Here is an 11,230-nt window from a genome sequence, read left to right on the forward strand (position 1 = left end):
GTGTGTGTGTGTGTGTGTGTGTGTGTGTGTGTGTGTGTGTGTGTGTGTGTGTGTGTGTGTGTGTGGTAAGCCCCTCGCTCAGTGTACAGTAGGTCATAACTTGTCAGTTTCCTGTTCCCTGCTTTCTCAGACATCTGTACTGAACTCAATATATTCTAAGAGCCGCAAAAAGGAAACAATGAGCCTCCAATAAAAGAATCATCTAAGTGCAGTAAAAACCAAATAAATCTTTTTCTTTTTTCTTTTCTTTTCTTCTTTAAAAAACAAAACAAAAAATAAAACAAAACTAGGGCACAAAGTCTGCATGTTAAGGTTTGGGTGTCCTCACGGTCTTGGCAGCTGGTTAAACAATAAAACACAGTGCAGAGTTCTAGCAATGAAATTGTACTCAGCTGCTATTTTTCTTAAAATTTTGCTTTAAAAATGTTAATCTGCCTCTTTGTGAAAGAAACACAAAGTGCAAGCATGGTGAATAATTTTGATTATGAATGTGTGTTATTTTTCCAGCACTTTGAGGGCATCATTCGAACAACTAAAAACTCGTAAGTCCATGTGCTGTGTAAAGTTACACCCATATATGTGTCAAATGTCAAATGGTTCACTGTGCCATTTCGATGTTTCTTGTTGCAGAAATTGAGAACATTGGAAACTTTCACATCCAACTATCTGATATATTGAAAGAGGAGGTGAAAAAGATTGAGAGTTTCAGAGAACGTCAGAAAGAGCAGAGGAAGAAGGTATTTGGGAAATGTGTGTTGCTTAACAACTGACTTATTAAATAACCCCCCCCCCCCCAAATGGTTAAGGTGTGAATACTCTGAGGATAATATAATTCTTTACTACTTTTAGTATTGCACAAGTCATTAGAATAATATTGTAACTAATGGCTGTTTCCTGTTTGGAAAACACTGTGTTACGTAAGTGTGGACTTAATCCTGCAACCATTTAAATCACTTTACAGACACTGAGTGCAATGCTGTGATAGCAGGTGATAAGGGGAAACCTATAGTTTCAAAAATCAAATGATTCAAGACTTGAGTAAAGACTAATTCAGTCTTTATCAAAGTGACATCAAGACTTTTATCACATTAACAGTAAAAATCCAGGTCTTTTATTCATCAATGAACAATAACTGCAAGTATCAGGTTTGCATTGAAGCAACATATGCAAGTAATTTCAACCTTTTATCTTTAGTTTGAAAGCATCATGGAGAAGGTTCAAAAGAAAAAAGTTTCATTCTTCAAGAAGACCATGGAGGTAGGAGACACTTCCACTAACACATGGAATCAGCATGATTTAGAAATAAACATGAAAACTTAACCACATAAAGGTTGTTTAATTTATGTTCAAGCAAGCACAAAAAATAGAAGTCAGATTTTTTTAAAAATTAAAAAAATTTGCATCACTTACAAAAAGTGTTCTTCCTGTTGCTTTGTCGGAAATAGAACTAATAACTTTTGTTTCTTTTTCTTAGTCTAAGAAGAACTATGAGGTGAAGTGCAAGGAGGCCGATGAGGCAGAGCAGGGGGCTGAGAAAACAAATGCTACGTCCAAAAACCCTGAAAAGGTAAAATAAGTGCATGAGCTACCTCGCTAAAAGACAAATGTTTTTATAAGCAACAAAATACAAACTTTTAGATTCCTTGAGAAATTCACCACAAAATGTGCAAATGCCCACTGTCAGTTCTATTTATGAACTACAAGTTTCCAGCTGTCAGCGGTGCAGTCTTTATGATGGGACTTTTCTGCAGTTGTGCAACAGTTTGCAAGGCGGAACTAAAGTGTGTTTGTGTGCTGGTGTGAGATGTTTTCTTTTCTTCTTCTATCTCTTTCAAGACCATTCCCTATACAACCTATTTATATATCAGTCTCTCTGACTGGTGTTAAAATGGTTACATAACTCACTGAACGTGGCTTCCTGTGCACCGATTTCATTCACAGGTACGTCACAAGATAAAGCAATGCAGGCAGGCGGCCAATGATGCTGGTATGCCTTCACATTTTATTTTTAACTTGCATGCATTTTTAGTATATTGCATTCATTGTCCACTTTTTTTTTTGAGAATATTTCATGGAAAAATAAATTAGGAGAGTGGAAAACAGTGCGGCGGTCATTGTTGTGTTCTTTACCAGTGTTTCATTTGTTAACTGTAACTATTAACTATGCTCTATTCTCACAGAGAAGGTGTATTTTAACAACATTGTTCAACTAGAAGCTGTTCGCCAGGACTGGGAGGGGACACACAAAAGTACATGCGAGGTACTGCAGAATATTTTCTCGTTAACTGCTTTCTAATCATGTCTCTATTCAAAATAATGGCTTTTAACCACAGAAATAGCTTCACACCACAACCCCTATAACTGTGAAAACCTTCCTGGCAGCGACCATTTGCGGAAGTACATTTCATCTTGCGCTGAGAGAGCCACAAATGGAAAAACATACAACCATGCAGAAACACACTTAATCACACAAAAGTTCTGCTTTATTTTTTTCGAACGACAGCTTCTTTGTGTTGACTTTGCTGTCACTAGTGGACACACACACACACACACACACACACACACACACACACACACACACACACACACACACACACGGCACCTCTTGGTGGCGCCCCTGTAAGTAAGAAGAGAAAAAGGAAGCTATAATGAGCTTTGTATATGTTAAGGCAATTCAACCCTATGTCACGGCAAATATCAGGTTTTGCTGTGATACTGAGTTGATCATTACCCAACAGGGTATCATTTCAAAATGCGTAACAAACACACAGGTTCACTGTGCCTATTTTGCCTCTCTGAAACGTGAAATGGGCACGCATGCAGAAGTTGCATTACTGCAACCTAGTATCATGGCAAATCTTGAAATAGTACATAGTACAATAATACATTGTTGGTAATAACACAGAATTCATCTGATAATTATAGGTGTTCCAACAGTTGGAGGGAAATCGCATCAGCATGCTCAGGTGTGCTCTCTGGGACCACTGCAATCATTTCTCCATGCAATGTGTCAAAGATGATGAGGTGAAGTAGTTTTCCCTTTATTTAATATTTAAACAGAATAAAAATGTCAAGAAGAATAAAAATGCAAATTTCTATTCTTAAATCAAGTATAAGTACATTGTCTTGCTGGATAAACCTAAAAAAAAGTTTTCTTAAAAAACAAAATGAAACATGCAAGTTCGTAACAGTTACAAAAAAACTGATTTTAAAATTTTATTCCCAAATGTTCTTTTAATGAGAATTTATCAACCAGAATTGTAATAATAGAGCAGTTTTCACTCTTTGTCGTTCTTCTGATTACATTTTAGTTCAATGAGGCTTTAATTTTCAAATCTTAAGTGTGCTTAAGTTGAATGTCAGACCACAGCTATGGCCTGCTACTGGATAAACTAATGGATTGTGACTTGAAGCATGTTAGTAGGCTCATGTAGCCTTGACTTCTTCTTGAAAGTTATTACAATCACTTGGCCGATAGTTTTATGGGCTCCGTACTTGCCACTTTCTTAACCATTCTAAATATAAATACCTGGCAGACAGAAAAAGTGTGTTTTCCAGGATTTAGGAATCTAAGATTTTGTAAGAGCTGGTGAGCAGCATTGGTTGATTGTATATAAACCCAAACCGGGATCTTTTCATAAACCTAATTAACTATCAATTATGCATAAACCTAAATGAAAAGTGAAAGTAATATAATAGTAATATAAAATGTACTGAATTCCTCCTTTTTAAAACCAGTCTTACGAGGAGGTGAGGAAATTTCTGGAACAGTGTGACATTACCAAAGACAACAACTCTTTCATAGAAATGAAAGGCACTGGATTGAAGCCACCAGGTGAGCTTTCACAATTTGTATTTACTGGAAAGATGGTTGTTTTGTTTCCTTTACTTATAAGTACAAAGTTGAAGTGAGAAAAGTTCCACTACATAATAACAGGATATAAAGAGTGCAGCTCAGCTTCTTGACTTTTTCTTTCAATTGACAGACAGGCAAAAAGTATCACTTGGCCTCATTTCTCAAATGAGCAGGTTCTCTTTTCTTCTTGCAGAGCCCATAGTGTTTGAAAGCTATTACAAGACGGGGACAGTCAGGGACAACAATGGCCAAGCTCATTCTGTAGGAGGAGAAGAAGAGCCCTCAAAGAGGTGAGACAGAATTAAAATCTTCTTCTTCCTAGCAGTTCATATCCCGCGATGCAGGGTCCGATGTTTTGCATGTCTTCCTCCAATTCTCCCTATCCAGGGCGTCTTCTGGTGTAACATTCGCAGCCTTCATATCATTTTTGATTCGGTCCATCCCTCACTTTTTTGGTCTTTCTCGTGGCCTGTTGCCACCTAGATCTAATTGCTGTGCTGTCTTGTCTTTGCGATGGAGTTCTTATCGCTACAGGCAACATGGCTGTACCTTCGGAGCCTCGCCTCTCGCATCTTGTCCGTGATCGGTGTCACTCCCCATCGTTTCCTGACATCTACGTTCCTCGCTCGGTCTAGTCATGTGAGACTCAAAGGCCACCTCAGCATCTTCATCTCCATGGTGTGAAGGGCTTGTTTGTGCTTGGTCATCGCTGGCCAGCACTCTGACCCGTAGAGTGCCATTGGGCGCACGATCGTCTTATAAACTTTCGCCTTAAGATAGATTGGCATTCTCTTGTCGGATAAGACTCCACTGATCTGACGCCATTTCATCCACACTGCGTTGACACGGAGTCTAGCGTCTGGTAGAGTTTTGCAGTCCGAGGTGACAAGGGACCCGTCAATAGTGATGGTACTGTTAGTCTGGGGGCCGTATTCAAGGTATTCAGTCTTCTTGATGTTCAGGTGCATGCTGTTTTTGGAGAGCCGATCTTTCCACACTTGTGTTCGGGTTCGCAGGGCTAGGCAGAATTAAAATGGGAAAAAGAAATCCAGGTGAGGCCCCCACTTATATCACTGAGCTTCTGCAACCCTACTCTCCAAACCGGATCCTTAGATTCACTGATAGTGGTCTTCTAACCATTCCACGGACCCATCTGAAAACAAAGGGGGATCGCGCTTTTCAAACCTTGGCTCCAATATTGTGGAACAGTTTACCTCCCCCACTACGCAACATCAACCCTTTAGCTACTTTTAAAACAAAGCTCAAAACACATCTGTTTAGACAGGCATTTAGGTAAACAAACTGCGTTATTGGATGTGCTATTATACTGTGTTTTACTGTTTCAATTGATATGCTTTTATACCTTTTTTATACCATTTTTATTGTTTCATTTGATATGTTTTTATTCCAATGTGAGTTACTTCCTGTTTTAAAAAGCGCTATATAAATACATTTTACTTACTTACTTACTAATTCCAGAGGAGACCTGCTTCAACAGTGTTTATAACATACTATATACTATACTATAGTGTATATAATATACTATATAATATACTTTAGTTCATATAATGTATATAATATACTTTGTACTCTGCAAACTAAACACAAACCATGTCCTGAAAATATTCTCTTTGTTAATCATCATCTTTATCTTCATCATTTGTTGTTATTTTTTTAATGTTAGAAATTTGGACCTTTGCTCAGTGAATTCACAAAAGTAAACATTTGTATCTTAAATATCTTTCTTGATCTAAAGGTGTTCTGATCCCCTGCTTGGAAGGTCTCTGAACATTGGCATGGACAGTCCACTCAGCCCACGATCTACACTGTCATCCATTGGAGAATGTAAGTACTGCAACCGCTCACTCAGTTATATTGTTAAACTGTAGGAAAGACCTAAATCTTCAATATTTTGTTGGTTCTGCTATATTTTATGAATTACATATATAGAGAGTTGGTCTTTCTATTCATATATTGGAGGTTAGAGCAGTCAATTAATTTGAAACATTTCACTATATGAATCAGAGATAAAAATGATATTCTAATATTATATCAAGAAAGTACACTTTAAAAGTAAGAAAGAACTTTAAATTTGCTATAGTGGACTTGATGAGAGGCCAATCTCTTCTTCAATGAGTCATGTATGTGCCAAATGTGTAAAACTGTATAGACTGTTGGTTTTGAACAGTAACACATCACAGGCCCTGTTGGTCTCTTAATGTATTTGCATGCATACACACTGCAATTATAAAACATGGGGCTAGAAAAAGTATTATGTGTAGTCATGGGTCAAACACATAGGTGTGTGAATTTGTTGGTTTTTGTGCTATTTAAAGTTGGACTCTGTGGGTGGATGTGGGTGGCTACCTTTGCCCTTAGTGTGAGAAGCTGCACTTTGAAAATCTTTGTTGTGGAGCTTAAAAGACATAACAGATTAATAAATTTATTTATTTATTTTTACATTTTGTGTTTGCACTTTCTGACAATTTAATTCTGCTTTAGTTCAGCTTTCAGATGACGGATATGCACCACTTCCATGCATTCACCAAGAAGTGCCACTGTCCACGGGTCCACCTGATGAAATCTTCTATGTTGTGCTTTATCAATACACTGCAAAGGTGATTTGCATGATTATTTTAAAACCTACAGCAAGAAAGTGAACATTGAGCAAGATGATCGAGAAAGAAAAGAAGAAAATAGACAATATTAGCAGTACTGTATTTAAGCGATATTTGCCTGTAATTAAGATGTGCTTTCTTTACATCGACTGATCAGGAAGAAGATGAGCTATCTGTGAGCCGAGGAGAAGTAGTTCGAGTGCTGGACCAAGAACAAAATGGGTGGTGGACGGTGGAGAGGAATGGGTTTAGTGGACTGGTGCCAGGAAATTATCTAGGCAAAATTTAAACATGTACGCAAATACAGTAATTTTCTTTATATCTCAGGAGAAATTCAATTTATTTATAGTAATTTCATGAAAAAGAACCGTAAATCCAATTCTTACTTGCCTGCCCCTTTACCTTAAAAAAGTAGTTCACAAAATGTGGGCGGGCTATTTCACTGATAATATGCAACTTTATTTAAGTAAAATGCTATGTGCATCATTTTTTATCGTTAATATAATTAATCAAATTAAATACTGTGGGGGGTGGGGGGTTTATAGCTTATGATATAGAGCATGCAAAAAAAAAAGAACTTTGAGAACCACTGCCTTACAATGAGTTTTATCATAAAATGCAATAATTTATGTTATTGGTATCTGATTTTTGCCCCCAGAATGACTGGTTTTGGGGGACAAACACACTGTGATTGTGTAAACACAATTGTGCCCCCACAACATGCGTGGTATACACAGAACAACAGTTGCAAATGCAAGAAAGTAGACACAAAGAATGTCAACACATCAAAACAGATGTCTCATATGCTTAAAAACTTGCACGCTTGCAAAGACACACACCAAAGCGAACACATGCCACACACAATACAGCCTACAGACACACACATTTTTGCCAGGCTTTTTTTCCCAAGTGCTCTTACAATACTTAGTAAGCAGTAGACTACCTAAGCAATTAATGCAAGTTAAAGGAAATGCATTCACCAGCTTATATCAGCCTCATTGTTTAAACTGGTTTGGATAATCAGTATAGCTATACTGTTTATCTCATCTTTAGTTCCTATACTTGTAATATATGACTAAAGAATGGTTAGCCATCTACTTTAGAAAACCAATGAAGAATTTTAAAATTCCCTTCATTCAGTCAAGTTACCATGTTTTCAACATGAATCTGTATGTTACTAATAGTAGCAAACTAGTACTGCACCAGTACATTCTAAGCACTGTAACATCACATACTTTTTTCATTAAAATTTGAACTTAAATGACTTGTGATAAGATGAATCATCTTATTCATCTCAAATGACAAGAAAACAGAATGAGTACCATGTGTAAACCACCAGTGACTGCTAAGTTTAACAGCATTAAGCAGCCACATATATACAGCGGAAATGTATATGCTTCTGGCTGTCAATCCTTCTTTGTTTAGAAATGCAGTTTGTGACTAAACTATGACATAGTCTTTTAAATCATCCATTTATTTGGTGCACATGTGAGCTGGTGAAAATAGAGGGCTGGATTTCTAGGAAAAGGAAGGTTTTCATAGAACTCTATGCTGTCCTTAACAACTGAGTACAAATTATGATTCACTACCTTGTAGAATCACCTTTAGCAGCAATAACATGAAGTAATCGTATACTTCATCCGTTTCTCACGCTGTTGTTGAAGACTCATCGTTACAACATTGCTTCAGTTCATTTAGGTTTGTGAGCATTTGCTCACACACAGGTCTCTTAAGGTCCAGCCACAGCATTTCAGTCATGTTGAGGTCTGGACTTTGCAACATATTTTCTATTTCAGCCATCCTGCTTATGTGTTTGGGATCATTATCCTATTGCATAGCCCAGTTTTGGCCAAGATTTTGCTGTCGGACAGATGGCCTCACTCTTGACTCTGGTGTTCTTTGAAATACAATGGCTGCAAAATGAGCCCAAATTATCAGCCCTCCAAAACCATGCTTAACAGTGGTATGGGGTGTTTGTGCTGATGCGCAGTTGGCTTCCAATAAATGTGCCCCTTTGCATTATGACTAGGCATCTCTCTTTGGTCTTGTTCTGGAGGTCTTTTGGTTTGCTCAAATACAACTTTGCAAACCTAAACTATTATTCCATCTTCTCCCTACAATTCTTCCAAACAAGCATGGTCAGACTTTGGGTGAAATTGCTGGGGAATTTACTACTGGGAAGTAGATGTGGTCTTGTAGCGTTAACATAACAAAACTAAATGCTCCAAATTAGTAATCTGCCAAAACTTCTTCTTTTACAGAGGTGGTCACACTTGCTGATGATCAGTTGCATTTGATTAGCAGCACCAGGCTGATAATTACCCACTGTGTAATGTGTTTTTCCAGGACTGCATAAAATCCTGCAAAAACGTTCCTTTTCATATGACTGTAGTAGTCATCATTTATATCTGCTGTACATAAAAGTTTTTCTGTAAACCTTCCACAGACCATCAGCTACAAAAGTAGCACATACAGATGAACAAACTACTAGAATAAACTATTTTTATGCTTGTCAAGTGACGGCACATTTAAACATGTTTAATATAATTCCATGTGCCTGATGATATAGCCATATGATATTGCTTGTTTAAGTACTTTGTGTCGGTTTGGGTATTTTTGGTAGCATATTTACTGTCACGTGAAAAAAAAAAAATTAAAAGAATCCAGTTGAGGTGTATGAGTTTATTTGTCTCCTTTTATCGCTCATATTTTTCTGTGGAACTAGCTAAATATGGGATCAACTTAACAGCTTAAAAATATTAAAAGGGTACACACTTTCACTACAAGGTACAAAGAATGTGTATTTTTTTAAAAAATCAGGTTTATACTTAACAAATCAAACTAAACAAGTAAATGTGTGACTGTAACAGATTAAATCTACATATATAAATCTTTAGGTAACACTGATAATACTCCTACTGATGGCACTGGAGACCAAATAGTTAATTCACAATTTATATCTTAGCAATGCCTTGTTAGTGAAGCCTGATTTGGAAATTTACAATCGGAATATTTGTGAACATAAACAACTCTTTCACCAAACATCGCTTTGAGAATGAGATGCTGCTCCAACACCTAAAAAAACCAAACATTCATAATTCTTATTCTGCAAATCTTAAAAACTAGACTGCATTCATGGAACAGCTAAGATTAAAACGTCAGATCTGTACTATGCTAAAAAGATTTGTCTGGTCAAACCAAGGCCTTGGTAACAGAGTACATGTTATTTTTAACACAGCTTATGCATTTGGACAACCACTAAATATCTCCAGAGTTCCAGTCATGGTGCAAAATAGCACGCCAAGAAAAAGCTTTCATACAACACGACCAGTCTTATTTTCACATTTAAGCTTCTCGTCATCCTTATTGGGCATATACACAAATTTTATGAAGCCACAATTTAAAGAAAAAAAATTGCACATCAATAATCAGAAATCAATTAGCCATATACAACTTTGGCTTTTGTAAATATTTCAGTATTTGTAACAAAAGGATAAACATTTAAAAGTAACAGGAACTTGGAAAGCATGTCAATAAATAAATGGTTTTCCCTTGAAGCCCCCACCCAAAACGTCAGTGTTCGCTACTTTATCATGAATTGTGCAAGGTGTGCTTGAGCTTATATAACTATAGCTGATAACTAGTGTGAACATGTCCTGTGACGCTCCTGTTGATTTTCTTAGTGTTTTGTTGGCCGGCTGCATTCTTCATGCATAGCTGTTGGTTGTGACCAGCAGCTCATACGCTGGGTCGTGGCTCCTCCTGCACAGCACCACGCAAGCACAGAGCATGCCCAGCATCTGCAGGCAGACAGCACAGGGATCAAAACTGTGAAGTTAAGTTTTTCCCTTCAGCAACCTCCATGTACATTTCATTAAACAGCACAACTCAACAGTTTCGAATTTTAACAGGAATATTGGGACACACTATAGAACATACTCTGTAATGTATAAGAACTATACTTGTATATGCACTCTGGCTGTAAAGTTGGATGTTATGCTGACAACAACCACAGCATAGATGCTTTGTTAAACATAGATGCTTTGTTAAACATAGAGTCTTTGACCACATTTACTTTGTCTCAATAAGGTCAGAGCTACTTTCAGTTCACTTGTTACCAAGACAACTGCAATTTCAATAATACACCCTACTCACCTGAGTCTATTGCAAGACTCTTTAAATATAGTTCTGATTATAAGCTTTAGCTGAGAGATGATGCGGCATATAAATATGTAAAATCTCACTATAACTATCTGCAAGACAAAATATAGGTGTCAACATTTTAAGACCCTTGTGTTTGCAGCTTATATTCCTTACCTGTATAGATGCAAAAGTCAACGCAGCCCATATGACATACATCATAATCTCCTTTAATTTATTCACAACAAGAGCTTCACATCCCTAAAGACGAAAAATAAAAAAAGTTCTCCAGCTATAAACACACTTGTAACATGCTGGAAAATACTTACAGTCTCTGCAAACGATTTAATTACAGACGCCAAACTAGTGGTGTGTACCTCTTGGTAAAGATCTGCTGGTCGAGTGAGCGTGCCTGTACAGTTGCTGATGTTGGGCTGACAGCAACTGACGGGGACGCTGTTGTTCTTGGATTCTTTAAACCAGTGGGTGTTCTTCCAGTCAGAGTAGTTGTGAATGCCGCAGCAGTGAAGCTAGGACAAACGGTGGATGAAAATGTTTAATTACAATTTTAAAATTCATCATCATCATATATCTATATATCTATCTATCTATATAT

At 37.1% G+C, this 11,230-nt stretch overlaps 2 protein-coding genes across 2 annotated transcripts in view; one reads left to right on the top strand and one right to left on the bottom strand.

Annotated features, from left to right (window-relative positions):
- The window catches only part of pstpip1b (proline-serine-threonine phosphatase interacting protein 1b), a 10,899-nt gene extending 1,843 nt beyond the window's left edge, over nt 1-9,056 (top strand). The window contains exons 4-15 of the mRNA XM_005733368.1: nt 508-542; nt 631-737; nt 1,195-1,257; nt 1,475-1,567; nt 1,942-1,987; nt 2,181-2,260; nt 2,926-3,024; nt 3,739-3,835; nt 4,050-4,146; nt 5,613-5,701; nt 6,359-6,474; nt 6,632-9,056. Coding sequence (XP_005733425.1) covers nt 508-542; nt 631-737; nt 1,195-1,257; nt 1,475-1,567; nt 1,942-1,987; nt 2,181-2,260; nt 2,926-3,024; nt 3,739-3,835; nt 4,050-4,146; nt 5,613-5,701; nt 6,359-6,474; nt 6,632-6,763 — 1,054 coding nt within the window. The 3' untranslated portion in view covers nt 6,764-9,056. The remainder of the gene's footprint in view (nt 1-507; nt 543-630; nt 738-1,194; nt 1,258-1,474; nt 1,568-1,941; nt 1,988-2,180; nt 2,261-2,925; nt 3,025-3,738; nt 3,836-4,049; nt 4,147-5,612; nt 5,702-6,358; nt 6,475-6,631) is intronic.
- Nucleotides 9,057-9,136: 80 nt separating this feature from the next.
- The window catches only part of tspan3b (tetraspanin 3b), a 5,413-nt gene continuing 3,319 nt past the window's right edge, over nt 9,137-11,230 (bottom strand). Inside the window, exons 5-7 of the mRNA XM_005733369.1 lie at nt 10,992-11,144; nt 10,792-10,875; nt 9,137-10,274 (exon numbers count right to left, since the gene is read on the bottom strand). Of these exons, the coding sequence (XP_005733426.1) occupies nt 10,182-10,274; nt 10,792-10,875; nt 10,992-11,144 (330 nt within the window). The 3' untranslated portion in view covers nt 9,137-10,181. The remainder of the gene's footprint in view (nt 10,275-10,791; nt 10,876-10,991; nt 11,145-11,230) is intronic.

Source organism: Pundamilia nyererei, unplaced genomic scaffold, assembly GCF_000239375.1.
Source record: "Pundamilia nyererei isolate P.nyererei 1_Seehausen unplaced genomic scaffold, PunNye1.0 scaffold00051, whole genome shotgun sequence".
Lineage (NCBI taxonomy): Eukaryota > Metazoa > Chordata > Actinopteri > Cichliformes > Cichlidae > Pundamilia > Pundamilia nyererei.